Source organism: Ceratotherium simum, chromosome 16 (assembly GCF_057802395.1).
Source record: "Ceratotherium simum simum isolate JZ-2026a chromosome 16, ASM5780239v1, whole genome shotgun sequence".
Classification (NCBI taxonomy): domain Eukaryota; kingdom Metazoa; phylum Chordata; class Mammalia; order Perissodactyla; family Rhinocerotidae; genus Ceratotherium; species Ceratotherium simum.
The window spans coordinates 1,007,492-1,033,722 of record NC_141915.1 but is presented as its reverse complement, the minus strand read 5'-3'; the positions used below and the strand labels follow the sequence as shown (position 1 = coordinate 1,033,722).

General features: G+C 59.0%; 1 protein-coding gene across 3 annotated transcripts in view; it reads left to right on the top strand.

Annotated features, from left to right (window-relative positions):
* The window catches only part of PEMT (phosphatidylethanolamine N-methyltransferase), an 87,008-nt gene extending 61,124 nt beyond the window's left edge, over nt 1-25,884 (top strand). For all 3 annotated transcript variants that reach the window (XM_087440280.1, XM_004432987.3, XM_087440281.1), the window contains exons 3-7: nt 3,708-3,823; nt 19,567-19,712; nt 21,872-21,983; nt 25,170-25,244; nt 25,582-25,884. In XM_087440280.1, the coding sequence (XP_087296406.1) occupies nt 3,708-3,823; nt 19,567-19,712; nt 21,872-21,983; nt 25,170-25,244; nt 25,582-25,639 (507 nt within the window). In that variant the 3' untranslated portion in view covers nt 25,640-25,884. The remainder of the gene's footprint in view (nt 1-3,707; nt 3,824-19,566; nt 19,713-21,871; nt 21,984-25,169; nt 25,245-25,581) is intronic.
* The last annotated feature ends 347 nt before the right edge of the window (nt 25,885-26,231 follow it).

Sequence of the window (26,231 nt, the reverse complement as noted above, 5' to 3'; positions counted from 1 at the left end):
TTTTTGCATATATGTTCATTAGGCTTATTGCCCTGTAATTTTCTTTTCTTGTGGTGTCCTTGTCTGTTTTTGGTATCAGGATAATTCTAGCCTTGTAAAATGAGTTTGGAAGTGTTCCCTCCTCTTCTATTTTCTAGAAGCATTTGAGAAGGATTGGTATTAATTCTCCTTTAAATGTTTGGTGGAATTTACCAATGAGGTCACCTCATCCTGGACTTTTGTTTGTTGGGAGGTTTTTGATTACTGATTCAATCTTCTACTAGTAATCAGTCTGTTCAGATTCTCTATTTCTTCATGATTCAGTCTTGGTAGATAATGTGGTTCTAGGAATTTATCCATTTTTCTAGGTTGTCCTATTTGTTGGTGTATAATTGTTCATAGTGGTTTCTTATGATCCTTTGTATTTCTGTGGCATCAGTTGTAGCATTTCCTCTTTCATTTCTGATTTTATTTATTTGAGTTCTCTCTCTTTTTTTCTTGGTGACCCTAGCTAAAGGTTTGTCCATTTTGTTTATCTTTTCAAAAAACTAGCTGTTAGTTTCATTTATCTTTTCTCTTATCCTTTTAATCTCTATTTAATTTACTCCTGCTCTGATCTTTGTTATTTCCTTCCTTCTACTGACTTTAGGTTTTGTTTGTTCCTCTTTTTCTAGTTCCTTGGGGCATAAAGTTAGGTTGTTTGAAATTTTTCTTGTTTCTTGAGGAGGCATTTATTGCTATGAACTTCCTTCCTGCTTTTGCTGCATCCCATAAGTTTTAGTGTGCTGTATTTTTATTTACATTTGTCTCAAGGTATTTTTTGATTTCTTCATTGACCCATTGGTTGTTCAGTACTTGCCTGTCTTTTCTGATGGGCAGTCACTCTGAAAGGGCTTCCCTTCACCTCTTGGTCCGGCTGCTTGGAGGGTGACTGTGTCTTGCAGGGAACCCCAGAAGAAGCCCTTCACAGGCCACACACACAACCTGTCCTGCAGTCTGATGACCTGAGATGCCCTCCCGATGTTGTGCAAACCTGCCTGGCTGTTTTGTGGTGCTACAGGGACGGACACACAGACAGAAGCTCAACTCCATGTATTATCCTGGTAGATTCTGAGCTACCCTGAGGGCAGGCCTGGTGGTTGGTTCATTTTTGGAGCCTCAGCCACACTTGGTGCAGTGCCAAGCACACACCAGTAGGCCCCAGAGGAAGGTTGGTTGAGTTGGGTTGAATCCTATGGAGCAAAATAAAGTGGCCCATCAAAATAAAAAACTTTTGTTCATCAAAGGACATTGTAAGGAAAGAGAAAGACTATCCATAGAATGAGAGAAAATATTTGTAAATCATATATCTGATAAAGATCTAGTATCTGGATTGTATAAAGGACTCATACAGCTCAAGAACAAAAAGACAATCAACCCAATAAAAAAAATGGGCAAAGGACTTGAAGAGACTTCGCTCCAAAGAAGACATAGAAGTGGCCAATAGGTGCATGAAAGACATTAGCGTCGTCAGTAGTTAGTGGGGAAATGCAGATCAGAGCTGCAAGGACTGGCCACTTCACACCCACTAGCATGGCTACAATTTTTAAAAATGGAAAATAACAAGTGTTGGCAAAGACCTGGTGATGGGAATGTAAAATGGTGCAGCCGCTGTGGAAAACAGTTGGGCAGTTCCTCAATAAGTTAAAAACAGATTTACCAAATGACCCAGCAATTCCACTTCTAGCCATACACCCAAGAGAAATAGAAACACGTGTCCACAGAAAAACATGTGCATGGATGTTCATAGCAGCATTATTCACAATAGCCAAAAGGTGGAAACAACCCAAATGTCCATCAACTGCTGAATGGATGAACAGAATATAGTATTTTCATACAATGGAGTATTATTCAGTCATAAAAAGGAATGAAGTACTGATACATGCTAAAATGTGGATGAACTTCAAACCTTATGTTAAGTGAAAGAAGCCAGACACAAAAGGTCACACATTGTATAGTTCTGTTTATATGAAACTTACAGAAGAGGCACCATAGAGACAGAAAGTAGATCAGTGGTACCAGGGGCTGGGGAGGGATGGAGAGTGACAGCTAATGGGAACAGGGTTTCTATGTGGGTGATGGAAAAATTCTGGAATTAAACTATGGTGATGGTTGCACAACTAAAAACCACTTTGAATTTTATCTCAAAAATTTTTTTAAAAAACACGAAGGGGCCATAATGAGTGTGAAGTCTGTGGCCTTGGGCCCCACGGTGCTAACTGTAGGCTGCTGGGCAGTGCACTCGCCGCCCTGCAGCACTCACACCATCCTCTCTCCGAGTGAGGGCTGAGCTTCCCATGGGGTCCGCAGAGGCCACCTGCCTGGAGCCGGACAAAGGGCTTGTTTACCCTCCGAGAGGACTGGGCAGTGGTGCCAGCAGTGGAGACCTGATTGAGGGGATAGCCCAGGAGCCACCTCGCTCACCTCTCCTTCCCGTAAACTTCAGCCCGTACCCGCCTCTCCCCACAGCCTGTTACCCAGGAAATCTGAGGACAAGCCTGGGAGGCGCCTCCAGGGAGAGAGTCAGAGTTGGTGGCCCTGGGCCAAATCACCGGTGGACCTGGAGCTGCTAATCACCCTCCCCGCTGACGGATTGCCGGGAAAGGCAGGTCCATTTGGGAAGTGGAGCCGGGCAGCAGGCAGAAGCACTACTGAGGCTGTAATGGAGATAGACGGCCCCCGGGGTCCAGTCCTCCTCTTGTGTCCCAGAACCGCCGAGTGCCAGCCAGGGCCTTTGACATGCTCCATACACATGAAAGCATTCATATTCAGGCCCGATGGGCAACTTGCTCACATAATTAGAGCACAGTCACCTCGACTCCCCGCCGCCTCCTCTCCAGCCCCCACTGTGTATTTTTGCCTTTTTGCACCCCCTTCCCCTCCCACCCTATTCATTCACCCATGTGCAGGGTGCAGTGGGAGCCCAGCACGGCAGAGACGTGGGTGCCAGGAAGCTGGGGCGGGGAGACGAGCAGCGGCGGGCAGGGCATTTGTTAGAGCCGTCTGTGCACCTCGCTCTAGTCAGCTGTTGAAGGTTGATTATAGATGTGATTAGTTTGAAAACATAAAATAAGGACTCTGTGTCTAAAAATTAAAAGCTTGAAAGTCTGTGCCTTGGGGAGCGGGGAGGGAGGGGTGAGGTCCGAGGGGCCCCTTCTCGGCCCTGCCCCGGGGCACCAGTTCGAGGGCGCCGGCTGGGTGTGGGCTGGGGCCGTGCTCCCCGGGCTCTGCCGTCCTCAGCCTCCTTTGGCAGCTCCTCCTGTCTGTTTCCAGTGGCTCCTTCTCCTCGGCTGGTTTCTCCTCCTTTTCTGCCGTGGGCATTCTCGAATTGTGTCTAGTGGGGCTCTAGGCCTGGAGGAGGCCCCAAGTCTGGTCAGAGCACTGCGCTGGCCCAGGGGCATTTCCAGGCTGCCGGGTCTCCTGCTGCTTGATGTGTTCGAGGTGTGTTTGGTCGAAGAGGCTGCTTCCAGAAGGACCCTCGTGGTCCATGCAGACAGGACTAAGGAAGTGTGGGAATCCCTGCGGAGCGGGACTGAGAGCCACACGGCAGCTGCTCCCGTGTCCTCCCTCTCGGAGTCGGCGGCATGGAGCCTAGGAGCACAGAGACCCGCTCGCCACCTCCACGCTCGCCCGGCTTCTCCCCAGCAAATGCCTTACGTTTCCTCCTCCTCCTCTCTTCCCCCGTCCAGGTTGCGAGATGGGAACAGAAAACCCACAAGCTGAGCAAGGCCTTCCGGTCCCCGTACCTGGCCTGCTACTTCCTGGGCTGTGTCATCCTGCTCCTGAACTTCCTGCGCTCACACTGGTAAGCCGCCAGGCCGTTTCCATTGCAAGAATCCCCGACGCCTGAGGTGAAGGGGGCGGCTGCTGCTGGCGGTACCGGGGGTCCATCAGGAGGCGGGGAGCGACCGAACACACAGGGAATTCTGCTCTCCAAGGCCTCTTGCCACAGCAAGGCACCCGTTACCTCTCTGTGCCATTAGACTCTGTCAGCAGAGGAGTCCTCATGACCTTGGAGGGGACAGTGCCACATGCCTGGGGTCCAGGCACCCAGAAGCGGGGTGGACAAGGCCTGGGTGGTCCCCAGTGTGCAGACAAAACTGCCATAGAAGTCCCCTCCAGGAAGTGCTGGGCAGGAGGCAGGTGGCCCTTGGGGGCTGGGGCCTCACCCAGGCTCAGGCTGATGTCAGCAAGCTGCTCGGTCCACCTCTGGACCTGGCATGTTACCTTTCTGCCATCAGAGAGAGAGGCCAGGGCGGGTCAACTTGTTCTAGAAGATGAGGCACTGCCTGCAGGACCTGGGAGCAAACACTGCTGCCCAGACGCCAGGCGAGGTGAGGGAGGCCCCGGGGTCAGCTGTGGAGAGAGGAGAGTGGGCTCAAGGGGTCAGACATGGCCCGCCTTGGTTCTCACCTTCTTGGGCTCTGTGAGAACCCTTGTGGGGCACACGAGCTTGTGCACTGACCGTGGCCCATGCAGTGCTTTAAAACACGAGAAATGATGCATGAGAATTCCGGTTTCCCCATGTGGGAGCCATCACTGGGGGCCAGGCGGCGGCTGCCCCTATGGACAGCCCCCCACCTTCCCCGTGGCCCTGCCCCGCCCCTGCAGGCAGTGGTGTGAGGGGTGGACTGTCACGCTGGGCACTCTGGTCCCTGGCTCCTGCGAAGTGGCCTCTGTAGATGCCAAGGGCCGGGGCATGGGTGTTGGCTGTGGCCTCACTCACACACCGAGAGAGGCATGGCCCTGCTTCCCTCTCCACGTCCAGAGAGCCTTTGCTGTGCTCCCTCGCTGTCTTCCCACCTCAAGGGAGTGTGGTCAGGAGGGGCCCTGCAAGGCCAGCCTTCCCACTGGACCTGTGACCTCAGCCTGTGCTTCTCGGCCTTTCAGGCTGCCTGTCATCTTACTTCCTCCGCTCCAGGCCAGGATGGTCTCTCCAGGGTCAGGGTCCTCAGAGGGGGCGCAGCCCATGGCACCCGCCGCTGTGGGTTGAATGACATGAAGACATTCTCCAGAGAGGCTTATCCATGGCACGAAGGGGCAAGGGGCTTGGCTTGTGGCCCTGCCTAGGGGACCTCCACGTGTGCTGGCCCCAAGGGAGCATTTTCACATTTGTAGGGCAGAGAAGGGTCCCATTGCAGAGATGAAGAAAGTGAGGCATGGCAGGAAGCTATGATTTGTCCGAGGTTTTACAGCTCACAGAGCCTGACATGGCAGGAGATCAGGCGGCTTCAGGCTCAGCCGCGCCTTGGGGAGGAAAGGCTCGATTCATTTAGGCCCAAGGAATGCGGTGGTCACAGTGCTAGTGCACCCCGCTGGGCTGGGCTCATGGGGGTAGGAAATCTAGAGGGAGAGGGGAGGGTCCGCTTTGCCCACCCCTGCCATCTGGAGTGTCCCCCTTCCAGTGGAGGGGCCCTGAGCTGCCATCAACAAGGCGGGAGTCAGTAGCCCGTCTGAGCCCAAGCTGGGTGTGTGGGCCCCTCCAAGCCCTGGCCCAGGGCCCCCTCTGGACCGCAGGCACAAGCTCCCAGGTCCTCACGGGGGTGGTGAGTCTGAGGAAGAGCAGAAGGCTGGGAGAGCTCGCCTCCACCCCAGAGCCGGCTGGGACAGCTGTCAGGCCGTGTGCTCTGCCAGGAGAGGGCTCGGGCCTCACGACCCTCAGCCCATTCAGCAGGACGGACCAGATGTCCAGACGTGCCCATCTGTGTCCCGAGTCGCCATCATTGGCAAGCGCCAGCTGTGGGCAGCCACACTGCCTCCTGCCCATGGCACCCATGGTCACAACAGCCCTTGGGGTTGGGTATCTGAGCCCAGGCATCAGATGGCGGCCAAGGCTGGTAAGTGGTGGAGCCAGGCGGCAAACCTGGCTGTCCTGGCCGTGTGGCCCTTCCCAGGGAGCTTCTCTGTCTCGCTGCTGAGTTCTGATTTCCCTGCTCCTCCCTAGCCCGGTAATGGAGACCCGTCTTCCCACTTGCTCAAGCCAGAGACCTTGGAGGCATCCTTGATTGTTTCCTGATATTTCACTGCTCAGTCCAGCAGCACAACCTGTATTCCACCCAAGATCCGCCCCTGGGGTCCATCCCTCTCCCTTCCCTGTCTCTCTGGACCACCAGCAGCCTCCTCACTCCACACAGCCACACAGGGATCTTGTTAGACTGAGAATCAAATCGTGTCATCCCTGCCTCACACCCCCACCCTGGCTTCCCACTGCAGGAAGAGTAACACCCAGATTCCTCACCTGGCCTGCACATTCCTGTGGCGGGTGCTCTGCACCACCCCTCCCGCCCTCCCCCCTCCCTCTGGCTTCTCCGCCTTAGCTCTCGCGGGCGTCTGAGGAGAGAGCCCTCCCCGACAGCACCCTGCATGCAGAGGCCCCGACCTGGGCCACCAGCTGCTGCTTGGCTCCTGCAGGGTCCTCAGCACCTGTCCACTGGTCAGTGCCGATGTGAGACCCGCCTCTCGACAGGCTGTAAGCTCCAGGAGGCTCAGGACTGTCTGCCCTGTGAGCCGTTTATCCCCAGGGCCGAGCGCCGCACAGGGCTCAGTGAGTGCTGGGGCTAAATGCAGAGTGAATGGAGCCTGCACTGGGAGCCCAGCTGACCCTTGTCCTTGGAGAGAGAGAGGTCCTGGGATGGCTGGAAGGCTCCAGTGAGGTCTCTAAAAACTGGTGAGAGCTCCCGATGTGTAAACAAGTCGCTTACTCCTTGCCCTGCCCTTATCTGCCCTGGGCCTCGCTCCGACTGTGGCCACAGAGTCAGGGTTACAGACGGATCTGCCTCCCCTCCCCCCCCGAGCTCTCCCACGGGGAAGGGAGGGGCTGCCCCAGACAGGCCTGGATCCATCCCGCCCACCACGGCCTTCCAGCCTCAGTGTCCTCAGCCAAACAGCAGGAGAAGCCCCTCTGGCAGGGCCGCCACAGGTAGGCGCTCAGCATGGCCCTTACTTCCTGGTCTTCTGGTGGCAGCAAGGTGCCGGTCCTCAAGGAGCTGCAGACTCGCAGGCCCTGGATGAGCGGGGTCTCGGGGTAGAGGGGATGCAGGAGTGCGGCCGGCCTGCGATGCATACTGGGCCTCTTCCCGCTGCTGCCTCCGCGTATCCTCCACACCTGCTGGCATCCTCTCCTTAGCCAATTTCAGGTCACGTGTTTAAGGGTGATCCACTTGATAAGAACAGTACTTGAGGGTGCGTGGCACAAGCCCAGCCTCCCTCTCTTGGCTTGGTCTGCCCTTCCAAGACCTCTTACCCATTTCTTGGTCCCCTTTGGGAGACCGTCTCTACTTAAACCCTGTATAGGCATGTGCCACCGTGCACGCGGCCGTGCGTGGTGGGCTCGCTCAGCAGAGATGGGTGGAGGCTGTTTCAGAGCAGCAGCCGTGGGTCCATCTGGTTCTCTGTCACTGCCACACAGAGTCCCCGTGTGGAGGCCCTACTCTCCTAACCAGCCTGCACAGAGCACTTCAGTTGTTTCTAGACCCCTGCTTCTCTCGGCCCTGCAGCAGGAGGGTGCTTGCCCAGCTCCCTTGGCCAGTTCCTAACCGGCATGTGACCTGGGCCAAGGGAACCCCTCTGAAAGGGGGGGCCTCGCTTCCTCCACCTGCACACACGCCCCCAGTAAACTGGCCTGGGCAGGGTGCTCGAGCAGTGGGCGGCCTGTCGGTGGGTTGGCTTGGATAAGATGCCTGGGGTCAGGCAGCACCTGGGATGTGGTAGGAGAGGGAGCCATGAGGGTTTCGGAGCAGGAGAGGGAATTAATGAACTGAGTCGGTGTTTGAATTTGCAAGGGGCTTCCAGGCCTTCCTGAGCTAACCTCGCCCCGCACTGCTCGGCTCAGAGGGACCCTCCCTTTGGTTCCCACTTGGAGAAGGAGCCTTGGCTGGCGGTGCCGAACAGAGAGGGAGATGAACAGTGACCTTGAGGACTGAGGGGGAAGGGAGGAGGGCGTCCCCTCAAAGCTGAGGAGAAGCTGTGCGGATGAGGCCGGCCTGCGGGGCGGGTGGGCCAACCTGCAGTGGCTCCACGGTTATGAAACCCTCTCTCGGGCTTGGCCGCTGGGTGCTTTTGCGATGCACGTTAGCCTTCCTCCCCCAGCTGGGTTGTCGCCCAGTTGCTCTGGGAAAACTCAGCTGGTGGGAAGACCAAAACAGCCTCCTCTCCGTTCCCCAGCCCCGACCTGGGCCGGCAGCCCAGCCTAGTTAGCTGCTCCTCAGCATATCTGATTTTCTCCTTTGTTCTCTTCCCCAGCAGGCCTTTGCTCACAGACGCTCAGGCCCTTTCTGAATGATTGAATGAATGAATGAATGAGTGGGTAGATTCCATCCAAAAAGGCCCTTGTCTCCTTAGCCATCACTGAAGAGACATTTACAGCTCCTGAAACGTTAACCTCTTCAGGATACGGGACCTGCTGCTTTTTTTCCTAAAATAATGTACTGTTTTGAGTTCTGGACTTCTGAGTTGTTGGCTTGCTGGATCCAAAATGGAGAGGAAAATCCCCAACCAATCTCTCCTCAGCCAGGCATCTGCTGGTCCAGAATCCGGGGAGCCCCGGCCCCGGCCTGCTGGTTCCTTGTGGCTGTGGAGCCCGAGTTCAGTCCCAGCCCTGCAGACCGGCTGTGCCCCAGGTGGGCTGGGGCGTGTGGAGGGCAGAGGGGCCCGCTGATGTGACTTCCTTCTGGGCTGAAGCAGGGCTTCCCTGGTGGCCCTGACTCCAGCCGTCTGTGCTGGCCCTCAGCAAAGGCAGATGGCCTTGGAGACAGTCCCTTTCCCTCTCGTTCTGTTTCCCAGTTGGGTGTTGGACTAGTTCAAGGGTTGGCAGACTGTGCCCTGCAGGCCACACCTGGCCAGTTGTCTGCCTTTTTACAACCCACAAGCTAAGAATGGTTTTTACATTTTTACATGAGTACCTTTATTTATTTATTTTTTGTGAGGAAGATCAGCCCTGAGCTAACATCCACGCCAATCCTTCTCTTTTTGCTGAGGAAGACTGGCCCTGGGCTAACATCTGTGCCCATCTTCCTCCCCTTTATTTTTTTATTTTTATTTTTTATAATTTTATTTATTTATTTTCCCCCCAAAGCCCCAGTAGATAGTTGTATGTCATAGTTGCACATCCTTCTAGTTGCTGTATGTGGGAGGCGGCCTCAGCATGGCCAGAGAAGCAGTGTGTCGGTGCGCGCCGGGATCCGCACCCAGGCTGCCAGTAGCAGAGCGCGCGCACTTAACCGCTAAGCCACGGGGCCGGCCCTCTTCCCCCACCTTATATGGCACGCTGCCACAGCATGGCCTGCCAAGTGGTGCGTCGGTGCGCGCCCGGGATCCGAACTCGGGTTGCCAGCAGCGGAGCTTGTGCACTTAACTGCTACGCCACGGGGCCAACCCCACAAGTACCTTTTTTTTATTGTGGTAAAATACACATTACATAAAGTTTACCATTTTAGTCATTTTTAAGTGTACATTGGTATTAAGCAGATTCACATTGTTATGCAATCGCCCCACGATCCACCTCCAGAACTTTTTCATCTTCTCAAACTGAAACTCTGTCCCCATTCAACACTACCCCCATCCCCTCCCCCAGCTCCTGGCAGCCACCCTTCTACTTTCTGTCCTTATGACTTTGACAACTCTAGGTGCCTCATATAAGAGGAATCACACAGTATTTGGCCTTCTGTGACTGGCTTATTTCACTCAGCATCATGTCCTCAAGGTTCATCCAGGTTATAGCATGCGACAAGATTTCCTTCCTTTTTAAATCTTGCCATTTGCGACAATATGGATGAACCTTGAGGGCACGATGCTGAGTGAAATAAGCCAGACACAAAAGGACAAATACTGTGTGATTCCACTTACATGTGAAATCTAAAAAAATCAAACTTATAGAAACAGAGAGTAGAATGGTGGTTACCAGAGCGGGGCATGGGGGAATGGGTGAAGGTGGTCCAAGGAGACAAGCGTCCAGTTAGAAGAGGAGTAAGTTCTGGGGATGCGATGGGCAGTGTGGTCGCTGTATTAACAATGCTGTCTTGTATACTTCAAAGTCGCTAAGAGCGTAGATCTTAAAAATTCTCACCACACACAAAAAATGGTAACTATGTGAGGTGATGGAGGTGTTAACTGACCTTGTGACGATCATTTCACAATATATCCGTATATCAGATCATCACGTGGGACACCTTCAACTTATACAATGTTATACGTCAATTGTATCTCAATAAAATTAGTGAAAAATAAAAGCACATTGAAAAAATTTTTTAAAGAATTTCCTTCCTTTTAAGACTGAATAATAGTCCATTGTATGGAGAAACCACATTGTGCTTATCCATTCATCTGTCGGTGGGCATTCGGGTTGCTTCCACCTTTTGGCTACTGTGAATCGTGCTGCTATGGACATGGGTGTACGGATATCTGAGTCCCTGCTTTTGATTCTTTTGGGTGTATACCCAGAAGTGGGACTGCTGGATCATGTGGTAGTTCTATGTTTAATTTTTTGAGGAATTTCCACACTGTTTTCCACAGCAGCTGCACCATTTTACATCCCCACCAACAATTGGAACAAGGGTTCCAATTTCTCCACATCCTTGCCCATACATATTATTTTATTTTTTGGATAATAACCATTCTGATGTGTGGGAGGTGATACCTCATTGTGGTTTTGATTTACATTTGCCTGATGATTAGTGATGTTGAGCATCTTTTCATGTGCATGTTGGCCATTTGTGTGTCTTCTTTGGAAAAATGTCTGTTCAGCTCCTCTGCCCATTTTTTATCAGCTTGTTTGTTGTTGTTGAGTTGTATACATGGTTTCATTTTAAATGGTTATATAAGGGCCTGCGAAGCTGAAAGTATTTACTATCTGGCCTTTTGAGAAAAAAGTTTGTCAACCCTGGACTAGTTGATGGCTAAAGTCCCTTCTAGCTCTTCTGTCAAATCCATAATTTTGATTGTCTACATCAGGTGTTGGCAAACTTTTTCTGTAAAGGGCCAGATAGTAAATATTTTTGACTCTGTGGGGCCGTGTGGTCTCTATTGAAACTGCTCAGCTCTGATGGTAACAGCCGTAAACAAATGAGCATGGCTGGGTTCCCATAAAACTTCATTGACAAGAGTAGCCTGCGGGCCGGATTTGGCCGAAGGCTGTAGTTTGGTGGCCCCTGTTCTCCATGCAAGGAAGTTCCCATTGCTGCCTTTGGGCAACAGGCACGCCTGGTCTTGATGTCCAGACAGTGAGTCCGAGCAGCCTGGCAGGTGCCCTGGGTCAGCCTCAGCTCTCCTGACGGGGTGACCTTGCGCAGGTCACTTAAGCTCCTGAGCCTTGGTGTCCTGTCTGTGAATGAAGCAGGAGTCCCTGGCCCACTCCCCAAGGGGCCATCCGTCCTGCACCTCACCGGCTGTGGCCCACGCGGGGAACAGCCCTGCCTCGGGGGTCAGACCTCACAGATGCTCGCAGCGGTGGCTGGGTCAGAGCGGGGAGGGGCCTGGGGGGTGAGGGAAGATGGGCCCTGCTGCAGGAGGCAGCCTGGGTTCTTAGGGGATCCCAGAGGGAGAGAAGGCGCCGTGGAGAGGCCAGAGAGCGTGACTGTGGAGTCTAAGCATGGAGGCGGCCATGTCACAGTGATGTGGACGGAGCAGTGATGCAGTCAGACACCCGTGCCAAGCAGGCCCCTGTGGCTGCCGCACTGGCGGTAGGACTGGGTAAAGGAGGGGCCTCTGTGCCTGGATTCGGCCCCGTCTCCTGTACAGGATGCCAGCAGGAGGCAAAAAGCTAGAGGCCCCTGATCTCTGTCCCTGGTCCCGTGGCAGGGGTCCCTCCTTCCTCTTCCAGGCCCCGGCCCAGTGCTGGGGGTCCCTAGGAGACCGAGGGGACAGTCCCACCCGCAGCCTGGCTCCTGACATGTAGACCCCAGCAGAGAACTCTGGTTTGCTCTTGCCTCCTGGGCCCTCGGGAGAGCTCCCGCGTAGCTGGGAGGAGGTCAGGCCACGTCTAGCCTCTCACAGAGCAGAGCCCCTGCTCTCCCTCCTCCCCAGCCCCCTCGAGGTCAGTGCTGGCCTGGCCTGCCGTCTGCCGTCTCTCGGCTGAACTGGCCACCCCAGGAGATTTCTGGGAGTAGAGAAAGGATGCTCACAGGCAGGACTGGTTTTCTCTCCTCACCTTTCAGATCTTCAGGCGGCGACTGTGCTCCGGCACTTTCTCCCTGCTCCTCAGTCTCGTTGGTCTTTCCCTCTACCGGCCATCTGCTGCCCCCAGGCCCCGTGCCCTGGCCAGGCTGTGTCCCCGGTGACGGTGACAGTGTCTCCTTTCCCCACCAGGGATGCTGGGCGGGCAGATGGGGCCCTGGGGAGGGGCTGGTGAGAGTCCCGGCAGGACCAGCTGCTGCCCGGCATTGTCGGGTGCCCTTCATACACATCACTCCATCTGATTCCCAGAGCTGCGTTTTCTTTTTTTTGTGGTAAAATACACATAACATAAAACTTGTCATTTTAACCATTTTAAAGTAAACAGTTCAGGGCTGGCCCCGTGGCTTAGCGGTTAAGTGTGCACGCTCCACTACTGGTGGCCCGGGTTCGGATCCCGGGCACACACCGACACACCGCTTCTCCAGCCATGCTGAGGCCGCGTCCCACATACAGCAACTAGAAGGATGTGCAGCTATGATATACAACTATCTACTGGGGCTTTGGGGGAAAAAAAGGAGGAGGATTGGCAATAGATGTTAGCTCAGGGCCGGTCTTCCTCAGCAAAAAGAGGAGGATTAGCGTGGATGTTAGCTCAGGGCTGATCTTCCTCACAAAAAAAAATATATAAATTAAAAAAATAAATAAATAAACAGTTCAGTGACTTTTAGTATACTCACAATGTTGTGTGACCACTTTTGTCTAGTTCCAGAACTTTTTCACCCTAAACAAAAACCCTGCACACATTAAATGGTCACCCCCTCCCCCCATCTGCTTCTCGTCCCTATGGATTTGCCTGTTCTGGACAATTCCAGTGTGTCTGCTCTTGTCTCTCTGCAAGCCGCACGTTCCCGGAGGGTGGGGACAGCAGCGGTCCAGGCGGTAGGGAGAGAGAGGGACTGTTCAGGCACACGCACACACACACACACACACACACACACACACACACACACACACACGATTGAATGGAGCCGGGATTGTGTGCTTGTCAAAGCCCTGGGCAGGGGTGTCCAGGATCGCTGGGCAGCTGGCCTGCCAGGCGTGAGGCCAGGGCCCCGTGGTGACCTGCAGGTGCAAAGGGGCAGGGCGGGGCAGCAGTGTCAGCCGGTCTGCACCAGCCCGGCCACCAGGGGTGGTCTGGGGGCCGCTGCAGGCTGAGCATGCTCATCGTCTGGAGGCGTTGGAGACCTGTTTGCTGGCCCGTGAGGTGCAAAGGAGGAGGGAGGCCTGGCGGGCTGCGGCATCTGTTGAAGCCGCCTGATGGGGCAGCTCTCCACAGCTGGCCTTAGCGGAGCCGGGCGGCCTGGAGCCGCTGCCCAGGAGTGAGCCCTTGGGACCGGGCCGCGTGGACGCCAGGCAGGGCCAGGTTAGCTGGACGCGCTGCTGCCTTCCCCTCCCTGCCGGCTTCCGCTGGGGCAGTGGCCTCGGGGCAGGTGCACCGGGGTGCTCAGGGCATCAGGGAGCCTCTGTGTCCTTTGTCAGTCACCTGATGGAGCTGTAGTCCAGTACACCTCGGAGTCACCCGGGGGCTTGTGGAAACGGCGTGCAAGCATGGGGGAGGGGGACGAGGGGGCCCCACGCACGCTGGGGTGCGCCGCTCAGCAGGGGCAGGGCTGTGGCCGTGGGCGGAGGGACCAAACCTCCTTCACCAGTGGCCTGGGGGCAGGTGCACCCTGCGTGTGGACCGGGTGCATGTCAGCACACTTGTGGCTCTCTTCCCTGTGGCCGTCTCTGTGCCAGTCCTTGCTGCATCCACGCCTGTCTGGAGCTGCTCACAGGACGTCAGGACAGGCCTGATGGCGGAGTGGCCGCACGAAGGAGCAAGGGAGTGGGGCAGACGGGGACCAGTTTACTGCAGAGGAGGGTGGTCAGTTGGTGCGGTAAAGAGCTTGGCCAGAAGATGGGTTAGGGCCTCCTCCAGGCTCCCGGGTGTGCGCAAGACTCAGTTCCTTGTGGCTGGAGGACTGAGGCCCTCAGTTCCCAGAGTCTGCCTGCCACGTGGCCTCCCCACAGCATGGCCGTCGGCTTCTTCCAGGCTGGCGGGAAGAAGTCTCCTGGACGTCTCTGTCTGACCTCCAGACCTCTTTGAAAGCCACCCCCCCCACCCCAGGGTAATCTCCTTTTCAATTAAAGCAGGGTCAACTGAGCAGAACCTAAGTCCATTGGAGAAACGCCCTGCCCTTGCCCCACCTCGGGAGGGAAGCCCTGGTGTGTAGGTTCAGCCCACACTGAAGGGGAGCGGGATGCAGAGCATGCGCTCCAGGGCCCTGAGCCGCCTCTAGAGCTCTGCCCGCCCTACGGTGGAAGAGGCACAGGTGGGGTCAGCCTTAACTTGCAGGCTGTGGGGGCCATTGGGGGTCTGCCTTGAGGGAAGGGCCTTGGTTGGAGGGGGATGCATTGGCAGCTGGGTGGAGGTGCTCTGGGAGGGGGCTGGGGCAGGAGGCCTGAGCTGGAGGGCAGCCGGCGGTCCATGCAGACTTAGAACCCTGAGAAGGGGCAGCTGGATGTGGAAACGAGGAGCTCCCCTCACAACTTTCAGCCCTTGATGCCTGGAGTTCTGTTGTCACCTGCCTGAGTCAGTGGGCTGTGTGGGGGGCATATGTCGGGACCTTTGGAAGCAGAAGCCTGCAACCCCTCAGTCAGTGCAGGCGGGCAGGGTGGGGCAGGGTCCAGGAGGGCAGCTGGAGAGCTGGCCGCTGACCAGAACGGGGCCAGGGAACCAGGTGTGGCTACTTGGGGCAAAGGGGTGCAGCTGTGGGAGCGGGGGACGGCTGGGTGCACCTCAGCAGGGGGCTGGGGTGGTGGGGCCAGGGCCAGGCAGAGTGGGCCTTCCCCTTCAGAGCCGTGCGCTGAGGACCAGCTGGGGAAGGGGAAGAGGACAGCTGCCCCGGCTGCCTTCCCACCCTGAGGCCCACGAAGAGGCTGATTGTCAGCCTGGGGTTCCCAGGCCTGTGGGGCACGCTGTGTGTCCCGCTGTTCATGGGCCGTGGGAAGGCAGGAGAAGCTGTCTGCCCGTCCTACCCCCAACCCTAATGTTTCCTTATTTGTAAGACAAGACAGACCCTCTGCTGGCTGTGATGGGTCTTGGAAACACTTTGAAAAGGTGATGTGTTCAAATGTGCGGAATCAGTACAGCCTCATAGCCCTAAATTCTAGTTCCCTGGTGATTTTTTGGGGGGTTACACAGATGAACATTTTGTTTGTTTGTTTCAGTAGTTAGGTGTTTATTTTAATGTATGTTAGAAAAAAACAAGTGCGCCGTCAGACGCCTACTTTCCTGGACAGTTTTGCTTGGTGCGAGATGAAGCGTGGGGAGCGAGGAGGGAGGCCAGGATGTGAGCACCGCTCAGGGTCACCGGGACTGGTCATGGAGCTGCGCCCCGCATGGTTGAGGGTTGTCAGGTGTAGAGAAGCGGGAACAGGCTGGAGCGTGGCATGCGGCCGGGATGCAGCGGGCAGTGACGGCTCTCCCCACCTCCCACCGGGTCCTGGGATTTCAGGGCAGTGGAGCGCAGACGGCCTCAAGTCACGCTGGTGACGGAGAGCTCAGTCCAAGTTTTAACAACAGAACCTGAGACAGATGAATGAGTCTCTCCACCCCACCCCCAGCACAGAATATTTCCAAAGGAAATTGCCTCCTATTTATTCTTACGGAGCGCGTGGCCTGCAGAGCCACTCATCCCCCTCTTCATTTTCCACGTGGAAGGGACTGTGCTTTCCTGGCTTAACGGAGGAGCTAGAACACTGCAGACCACCTGCTTGGGGTCGGGCCGCTCTGTTCCCGTAAACCTGCTGCTGGTGGTCCAGAGCGTGCACAGCCCGTTGTGCGCAAAGGGCGCCTGAACAGAAGCCCCGGGAGGGCCCTCGCCGCGTTTCCCGCTGACCTCGAGCGGAGGGCCCTCAGAGGGCTTTGCTGGGAGCTGGGAGCTGTGCGCCGCGGTGCTGAGGGTGCTTCCCCCCTGGGACCCTCCCCGACTGGTGAAGGAGCGGAAAAGGAGGCCCAGGGTTGAGTCTGGGGCAGCCGTGCGGCCGCGTCAGGGCCTTCTCCGCCAGCACTGGCTCTAGGTCTGCCCTTCGTCAGGAATCTCCATCTGCTTCCAAACAGACGCTTTTCCTGCAGAGCCTCCCCCAGGGGAGCTGCTGTAGGCGCAGTGTGGGAGTGAGAAGGGTCCCTCTCGGTCCGCCCCTGCTGCGTGCCCTCACACCAGGCCACGTGCCCGCTGCGTGGATGATGCAAGTGAGTTCTGGCAGAGGAGCCGGAGCCCGCCCCGCGCGGAGCCCACTGTGCGCCTGGCCTGGTTCTCTGGAGCCCCGTATCTGGCTGTGGCTGGGCTCCCCTGGCCCCCAGCCCCCCAGCGCTCACCCCACTATTGCAATAGCCTGACTGGCCTCCCCGCTCTGCTGCTCCCAGCAGTGACTTCCCACCCACATAGAATACATTCCAGACTCCACCACAGCCCAACATGGCCTCTTCTGCAGGCTCCTTCCACGTCATTCTCCTGTCCTGGGCTTTCAGAAATCCAGACCCTGGCCGTTCCTCTTTCTGGAATGCTCTCCCTGCCCACCAGCTTCCCCTGGCGAATTTCTTCTGTCAGATCTCAGCTGAAGCCTCACCATGGCCTTCTGGACCCCTGTCTAGTGTGCCTGTCCTGCGGTGCCCAGTGCTTCGTCTCACAGTGTCACCCTCAGCTCACTCCTCTGTCCTTCCCACTGTCCACAAGCCCCGTAGCAGAGCCTGGCATGTTCCATGGTCACCAGCATGTGCACAGCCAGCCAGCAGCAGCTCCATACAGGGAGATGGGAGAGGTTACTGTCACCACTATACGGAGGGAAAACAGGCCAAGGGCACCCAGGTCTGTCTGAAACGCAGTCCTGCTCTTCTGCCAGGAACCCGCGGCTTTTCATCGGGCTGCCACGGGGCACCCCCAGAGAACTCGAGGCAGATGGGTATGCTGGGCTGTGGGCAGCCTATGTCCAGCTAGATGGTGCCCTGCAGGCCTGACTGTCCTGGGTTTGGGGGCTGGGAGTCAGCACAGGGAACAGAGATGCAGGTGCCAGAGCAAAACAGGTAGGCAGGCAGAGCCCGGGGCGAGCGGGGGGGGGTCACAGCCTGCAAGAGCACGGAGGTTGGAGCGCCACCCCCCGCACACACATACTCTCTGCTACGTGGTCCCTGATGCAGTGGCAGCCAACGAGCCAGGGGCTTGCACGTGGGCCTGCCCTGAGTAGGGCAGTCAGCCTTGCCAGGGCCCACACCCTCTCCATGCTGCCTCCCTCCATCCACAGACAGGAGAGCTTGGGCCGGGTGCCAAAGCTGCCTGCTCCCTGGCCTCAGTGGCTGGGTCTGCAGGGTATAAGGTGTGCCTGGGTCACAGGCTGCCCAGGGCAAGAGCTGCTGGTTTAGCAGAAAGTCGGGTGAGGGCATTGGGGGGTGGGGCGTGGGCGTGGGGACCTGGCCCAGCAGGCTGTGTGTGACCCTGAGCCAGTCCCTGCGGCTCAGCCTGGAGCTGCAGGGTGACCCTGAGCCCGGGCAGGGCAGTGGTGGGTGGAGGGCTGGGGGTGTGGGCAGCGTGACCAGTGGCCAGGTGTGCCCTGACACACGTGTGCCACTGTTTCCCAGGTCACCATGCAGGCTTCTGCAGTGTCCTGTTTGTTCACGGACCTTTCTCCCTGTCCCCCTTCCTGCACTCGGGGGAGGGGTGCTGCATTCTCTCCCATTGATGAATATGGACTTTAACCTGTTCTGCCCGGTATGTGCCAGGTGCCAGGGAGATACTCACAGGAAGGAGAAGCAGCCTCTGTTCTCTAAGAGCTGAAAGTAGTTGGAAGAAAGAGTTCCAGGGAGGCAGTTTTTAGCTTAACATAAGGATGGTTTTACAACAATGTGAATTTACCAATGGAATGAATGAATGAAGATGGTGAGTTTGTTCTGCTTGAACAAACAGAGGTACTTTATGATGGACGCACAGATGCATAGATGCACGGATGGATAGAGGATTGCTTGGTGGATGGATGGATGCGTGGATGGATGGGTGGGTAGGTGGATGGATGGATAGGTGGATGAGTGGGTGGGTGGATGGATGGGTAGAGGATAGACTAATAGATGGACGGATGGATGGATGGGTGGGTATCAATGGATAGAGGGTAGGTGGATGGATGGGTGGGTGGGTGGATGGATGGGTAGGTGGATGAGTGGGTGGGTGGATGGATGGGTAGAGGATAGACTAATAGATGGAAGGATTGATGGATGGGTGGGTATCAGATGGATAGAGGGTAGGTGGATGGATGGGTGGGTGGGTGGACAGTGAGCTGCCCTGCTAGGAGGTAGCTGTAAAGAGTGAAAGCAAGTAGGTGCGCTGCACGAGGCAGGAGATCTCCCTGTCTCTTCTGAGTGTTATGATCGTGGGGGAAGGGGAAGTGTGTGTTTGTGGTACATGCACACACTTGCTCCCATGCACATCCTTTCCTTTGAGTGTGTCCCTCCCACCAGTGCCTGTTCCCCCACAATGAGGCAGACCCTGAACTTTGCTCCTATGCATCACCACAAGCCTAAGTTGCTTTGCCCTACCTGCACCAGGCCTTCCAGTCTTCAGGAGCCAACTGGAAAACCTGAACCTCCAAACCCACCAGCATATTTGCCCCCTTTTGGTCACCCACTTGCCTTTTAACTAGGCCTTCCGTGGCTTGGCCCCAAAGGGAGCCTGCTAAGGGCGTTTCAGGTGTGGAGGGAAGACATATGGGGCCTCTGAGGTGCCGCCTGGGATGTGGCCAGCCCTGCGTGGGGGCCGTGGAGGCCAGAGAAGGGGCAGAGCATGCCCCAGGCTTCAGGGCGCCGAGTCCACTCGGGGAGTGGGACGCCACGATCGTGTGTGGCACACGCCAGGTGCAGAGGCACACGGGCCCCAGGGTCTGCCGCGCAACCTGGGGCGTGCGTCTTTGATTTTCTGAGCCCTACTTTCCTCTGCAGTACCAGTTGCTAACTGGTGGCCTTTGGGCTGAATCCAGCCTGCTGACATGCGCAGAGCTCAAAATGGTTTTCATTAATTGCCTGTTTCTAAAAATTAGGATATTTCACATGCAAGTCAGGATTTCTGACTTCTCTCGAAAAACCAAAAAATCTGGCAGGCCTGGGCCCCCATTGTGGTCACTTCCTGGTGGTAGCAGGGGGCTGGTGCTGCCGGGCAGCCCCCCTTGGGCAGGATGGTGGTCTCCAGGTGCCCTGCACTCCACCTGCAGCCACTTTGTCACCTGCCTGGCCCAGGCAGGTTTGAGACCCCTGGACTGGCTACTCTGGGGACCCCATGAAGGACAGGGGCAGGAAGGGTGGGGTGGCCCCCTCTCCACGTGAGTGACCTCCTGTCTCCCCTGTCCCCTGCCCCACAGCTTCACGCAGGCCATGCTAAGCCAGCCCAAGATGGAGAGTCTGGATAACCCCACGGCCTACCGCGCGGGCCTCGCGCTCCTGGGCGTGGGCAGCGTGTTTGTGGTCTCTAGCTTCCTTGCGCTGGGCTTCACCGGGACCTTCCTAGGTAAGAGCCCAAAGGCTGGGGGGCCTTGAGCAGACCCACTTGGGGTTCAGGGGAGGAGCTGGGGCCAGGTGGCTGACTGTCCTGCCGTCTGCGTGGGGCTGTGTTTCCTCCTCGAGGCCTCGGCCTGTGCGTGCTCAGCTCGGGAAGCTGGCTCTCATATCTCACCTAGAGTCTTGGCTGCCAGGCAGGCGGGAGTTAGGTCCACTATGTTTGGGCCACAAGCCGGGCCTGGTGCAGGTCTGGGGCAGGTGAGGGTTGGGGGGACCCTGTCCCTTCTCTGCAGTCCCGACTGCCTGCGGCTCCCGTGCTTTCAGGCTGGGAGCCTAGTGCTGGCCTGGCCGGACGTCCTCATGACATCAGCGCTTCCAGCAACTTGGAAACCCGCAAGGAAAGCAGTGGGGGGAAGGGGCAGGGGAGAAAGGAGGGCAGTACTGCCCGCAGAGGAGGCCCCAGGCGCACGCGGTGCTGCCGCTCTGACGGGCAGGGCCCGGGGCTCCCGGTCCTCCTCCCTCTCAGCCCCCACCAGCTGCAGGGTCCTGCCTGTTTCCTCCGGTGCCCAAGACGGTCTGCGGCGCCCCCCAGCTTGCCTGGGTGTCTATCCACAGTCCGAGGGGCTTTGGGGCTTCGCCCGGGGCGGGGCAGGCTGCAGCAGAGGGCCCGCAGCCCCTGGGGCAGAGGAGCCGCACTCAGGAATGGCCGCGGGGGGGTCTGGGCGCGACGGTGGCGCCCACGGCAGTGGGCACCAGCAGGCGGGTCAGTGCCTCGGGCTCAGGCAGGAGCCGTGGGCAGCCGGTGCTAGAAGAGGGCGCGCAGCGGGAACGGGGAAGAGGGGCAGTCGGGTCTGCGGGCTGGGGACGGGTGGGAAGGAACGGCCTGTGAGCAAACAGCAAGCTCAAGGGCAGGGTGGCTGGCGCACCGGGCCAGTGGAGCCAGGGCTGGAGGCTGGGCTGGGGGCACAACACGTGGGTCCCCAGAGGCCATGCAGGGGATGGAGGCTTCACCACAGTGGGGGCCGTGGGAGGGGTTAGAAAGGTCCTCTCCCAGCCATGAGGAGGATGGACCGGTGGGGCTGAGACCGGGGGGCCACGGAGGAGATGGGGATCATGGTGTGGGCCTGGCAGAGCGGGAATGCAGACCCTGGAAGGGCGCAGAGGCTGGGCCCGGCAGAGGGGCCCCGTGCTGTCCGGTTCCGTCCTCTGGGGACCGGGGATGACTGGCCCTCCAGCAGCAGGCACTGCCTGCAGAGTGGGCAGAGAGCTGGGGGAGGGGCTGGGGAGCCCCCCAGGGCGGCGTGGCGTGCAGTGCTGGGCAGGGCCTGGGGAAAGTCCCCTGGAGGAGCGAGTTGGTGGGGGGAGTGGGAAGGATCCCGAGAATACCAGCCCCCCGAGTGCCCCCACCCCAGAAGAAATAGCGTAGAAACTCTGAGGGGCCCGCCGGGCTCTGGAAATAGGACACGGCGGCTACTTCCCCGCCATGAGTCACCTCGAAGTGGGTTTCTGTGCCGGTCCGCAGCCCGACTTCCTGCCTTCTGGGAAAAAAGCCTCCTGCAGCCCCGGGCGGCTCCTCGGCCCCCGACACCCTTTGTCCCCAGACGACGACACCCTTTGTCCCCAGACAACGGGTGACGCACCTCCCGCTGGCCCCTCCTGCCGTGGCTGCCCTACTTCTGGGACAGGGAGGAACTTGCTGAGGCCACATCTGGGGCAAGGAGGGAGGGGATGGGGCAGAATTGGGAGCAGCAGGCAGGCCTGCCTGAGCCGGTGGAGTTGGGAAGAGTCTCTATCAGGAGGCGACTTGAGCTGAGGAGGAAATGGCTAGAAGAGGAAATGTACAGAGAACAGGGAAAGGCATCCTCAGCAGGGGGAACAGCATGTGCAGAGGCCCAGAGGAGAGGAGCAGATGGAAGTAGGGGTGGGGCTCAGCGCTCAGCTGCCTCTCCAGCACCCTGGAGACCTCGTGCCCTAAGGTGTCCGCATGCCTGTGGTCTGAGTGGGCCCACCACCCGGGCTGCCCCTTGAGTCAGCACGCCATTAAACCTGCTCCTCCCTGGCCTGGAGCCTCCCGCAGGGCAGGCCCCCCTGCGCCGACCCTGGAGGCCTCTCTCGGGGATAAGCTGTGGCCAGGATGTGACCCTGTGGTCCTGCCCCACTTGTCCACAGGAGATTACTTCGGGATCCTCAAGGAGGCGAGAGTGACCACCTTCCCGTTCAGCGTCCTGGACAACCCCATGTACTGGGGCAGCACGGCCAATTACCTGGGCTGGGCCATCATGTGAGTAGCAGGCTCCCCGCGTCTTCCCGCTGGCTGCCTCCGCCAGGAAGACGGTCAGCCTGCACGTCCTTCGCGAAGCCCGAGGACGCTCGCCCGCTTTCCGTTCCTCTGGAGTGTCTCCTCTGTGGGGCCGAGCGGCGTGCGGGAACGGGGTGGGCACACTCTCCCTGAAGGGCGGAGAGGCGGGGCTCCCGGCCGCAGGGGCGCGGCCCCGAGAGAGACAGCAGGTAAGCATGGGCGTGGCCGGGGCGGCGCCCCCTCCGTCATGGAGGCGGAAGTTTGAGTTTCATGTGATTTTCATTTGTCACAAAATATTCTTTTGATTCTTTTTTTAAACCATTTACAAATGTAAAAGCAATCTTGGCCGGTGGACCACTGGCTGCTGACCCTGTGCTAGGACGTTAGGGCTGGAAGGCCCTGAAAGTGAGCCCGGCGGCCTCCGGGCCCATCAGGGGCGGGTCTGTGCACGCGCGCAGCCTGCAGAGACCCTCATCCCACAGAGGGCGCGAGGGGCCCCGGGCTGGCTGCGTCTGCCTCAGCCAGCTCTGGCCACTGATAGTGACCCCCGGGGCTCAGGCCTCACCTTCACGCCCCTCGGAGACCCCGAGGTCAAGGAGGCCGGCACAGGGAGTGCTGTGGGCTCTGAGCTTCAAACCCCACGCCCTGCAGAGTGGTGCCTGTTTGACCATTTTCTGTACTGGGGCTCCTTCAGTGGAAGATTTTTCTGTGGAAAGTGTACTTTTATTTAACGCTTGAAAACCACGTGCCTAGAATGTCACAGGTGCTCCCAGAGACCAGAAAGGTTACAGGACCCACAGGAATGAATCTCAAATGGCAGAATGTCAGGAGCAGGGTGTTCCCTCCCAGCCCCACCCTCCAGGCTGGGAGCCAGTCCCCTGATCTGAGCGAGAGGGGGCTTGTGGGTCTGACTGGTTCTCCGCCCCACTTCCGGACCAGTCTGTCCCCCACCCACTGCCTTCCAGCCTGGCCCTTCTCGCCCGGACTTGGGCAGTGGGCTCCCGAGGGGCAGGCTGCGCATCCCTGGACTCACCCACTTCACAGAGCATCTCCCACCCAGGACCGACAGGATGAGCCCACCCAGGTCCTCCCTGCAGCCTCTAGATGCCCCCTTGCCAGCCTTCCCCCTGCCAGCACACATGCTGTTCCCTCCCACTTCTACCTGCAGTTGGTCCTTTCAAACTCAACTTGAAGTGTCCCCTCCTCCACAAAGCCCTCCCTGACTGTCCCCCCAGCCCCCACCCCTGCCACCCCCCCCCGCCATGGGTGCCTCCTCTGTGCTCAGACAGGGCTTTCCAAGGGCAGAGCCCACACGTGGGTCCCCTCGGTGCCCAGGTCACCCCCACCTCAGGGCTGTCAGGCCTGGGCTGTCAGGCATGTGAGGGACCATAAGGAGGCCCGGGTGCCGGCAGGGCCCCTCAGGAGGACATCAGGGCGCGGTGCTGAGAGGCCTGGCTGTGCTGGGGGCTGGAGCCTCCGTCTGAGTGCTCATTAGAGATGAGCCATTACCCGGACCGCAAGACGCTAATCCAGCAGGGCTGCTCCCAGGCTTCTGTAGCCCATCTGTCTCCCTCCTGGGGCCCCACGGCGGGGGCTTCCTGGTGCTGGAGCAGCAGCCCGGTGTGCGGGAGCCCTGGCAGGACTCCTGGGGGCGCCAGGCTAGGAGCAGGGCACCGGGGCCTTGCGCCCTCTCCAGGCCCCCACCTCCCCAGCCCACTAGCCTGAGGGAGACGCCCCCTCCCCAAGAAGCACGGTTGGGTGCCTAGGACCAACCCTGCCCCCCCGGGGCTCGGGGCCAGGCCTGGGCTCTGGCATGTGGGTCACTCTGGACCTCAGCTGCCTCATCTGCAGAGTGGACGATCCTCTCCACACAGGGTGGTTAGGGTGTCAAGATCAGGGTGACAGCATTTTGAAAGTGGGAGTTTCATGTAGACGTAACTACAAGCCGGGGTGCCTGCTGGGCTCATGTCCGGGGCCCGGTGCTGGGAGCTGACCCAGGTGCAGCTGAGGCCAGCTGCAGGGGTCGCGTTCATCCCTGGCCTCAGAGGCTTCCCAGGCAGGGGGTCATCAGTCTTAAGGACACTGTGGCCACAGAGCCCTGGCCCCTAGGCTGGCCAGTGATAGGTCCACCCAGGTGGGGGTCCAGCCTGCCGTCTGCCTCCTCCCTGTCTCCCAGGGTGCCCGGCTCGTGGGCGGGGAGACTCTGCTGGCTCTGGACCACCGCACTAGCGCTAGTGAGCAAAGCTCCCAGGGCAGATTTCATCTCAGCCCCAAGGGTCTGTCCGGCCCCTCCTGTGGCAGGGGGAAGGGCAGGAGACCACTCTGCCCTCACGGAGGATGGGAGTGGAGCCCACAGAACGGGGGGCGGGGAGCCTGCACGAGGGGCTCGGGTCTCCGCTGTCCCTCCCGGAGCTCACAGACAGACAGACAGTGTGGTCCTGGGATGAGGGGGTGGCTAGGGCAGAGGGTCCCCGCAGGGTGCACCGTGTCACACCACTCTGCCGTGGGCCCCCCGGGGCTCCTGTGAGGGAGGCCATGCTGGGGGATGCAGAGCCCCCCAGGGGCCCCACGAGCCGGCTCCCCGCCCTCTCTCCTCCCTGGCTCTCGGGACAGCAGCCCAGTCCCTGTGGAGCCTATGGGAGCAGAGGTGACTGTGGACAAGACGGGCGACAGCTGAGGGCAGAGGCTCCCCGGTTCGTGGGTGCTGCGGTCACAGCAGAGAGCCCAGGAGGAGGCTGGTGGACACTCTGCCTGGCTCTGGGGGCCTGGACACATTTCTAGGGCACAGTCTCCTGGCCTGAGAACAGCGTCTCTGGTGGGCGGGGTCGCGTTTCCTGCCCCGGGAACCTCCTCCTGCGCAGACAAGGACAGGGGGCCGCCCGGCCATCTGAGCAGCCCGTGTGCCTCCCTGCCGGCCTCACTCCTGCTCTGCCCCGACTCCCGGCCCAGCCTGGAGACCGAGAGGAGAGGTGTGCCCTCTGAGCACCCAGCCGGCCCGGACGGGAGGCGGCGAGCTGGCCACCGGGCCAGGCCCGGGCAGGGGGGCCCTGTCAGGGCGAGAAAGCTGGACTCAGGTCGGAGGCCACCTGGTGCAGCTCGTGGGGCCGTGGGACCCCGCAGGGCAGGGAGGGCTGGCCCGGTGGCTGCTGACGGGCGTCTTCTCCGCAGGCACGCCAGCCCCGCCGGCCTGCTGCTGACTGCTGTGGTGGCCCTCGTCTACGTGGTCGCTGTCCTGTACGAGGAGTGAGTAGGCGCCGTCGCCGCCCGGGCCCAGGGCCGCCGTCTGACGGCGGCATGACTGCCCGGCTGGCCCTGCCTTGGCCTCCAGGCCTTTCCCCGACCAGGGCCGCTCAGGCAGGGCCGCCCGTCAGCTGGCCACACCAGGTCTCCGGCAGAGCAGACAGGAGGCCTGGAGGGGCCACAGCGGGGCCAGAGGGCCCCTACAGGCCGTGAGATGCAGCCCCGGGCCCGCCTTGTCCCACTCGGACGTCCTCACTCTGTCCATGCTGGTGGGGGGACAGGGCCCGGGGGGTGGCATCACCCCCACGCTGCTGACGGAGCCTCTCTCCCCGCCCCACAGGCCCTTCACCGCCGAGATCTACCGGCAGAAAGCCTCCCAGTCCCGCAAGAGAAGCTGACTGGGCCGCGGCCGTTTCCCTGAGGGTCTGCTGCCTCCTGGCCCGCCTGCCCCGAGTGACAAGCCCTTCAAAGGGGACAACGGTGCCTGGCTGCAGCTGGGTGCTCGAGCCTGATGCAGGCCACTCCAGTGCCTTGGAAATCGCTGCCTTGGGGACCCTGGACATGCTGCCCTGTGGCCACTGAGGCCCCCTGCCCCTCTGTCCCCACCACGTCCTGACTCACCAATAAAGGCACCCTGACCCCAGCATTCCCTCCGGGTCTCTGTCTGTCCAGATGGGGATGGAGCCAACTTGGGTTCTGGGACGGGACGTTCTCCCAAGGGCTCCAGGCCAGGCTGGTGTGGCCCTCCCTCTCACTGAAGCCTTGCTGCCCTGAGGTGGGCACCACGTCCACACGTGGCCGGGAAGGGACTTACCCAGACATTCAGGCCTCCTGTGTCCCCTCTGCTTAGACATTGGCCGTGGACCCTGGACAGAGGGGAGCTCGGGGTCCTCTGTGCAGGGAGCTGCGAGGCATGGGCTCAGGCCAGCACGATGGCGCCTGGACCCTGCTGCTCGCGGAGAACCCCTGATGGCAGCCTGCCTGGGTTCC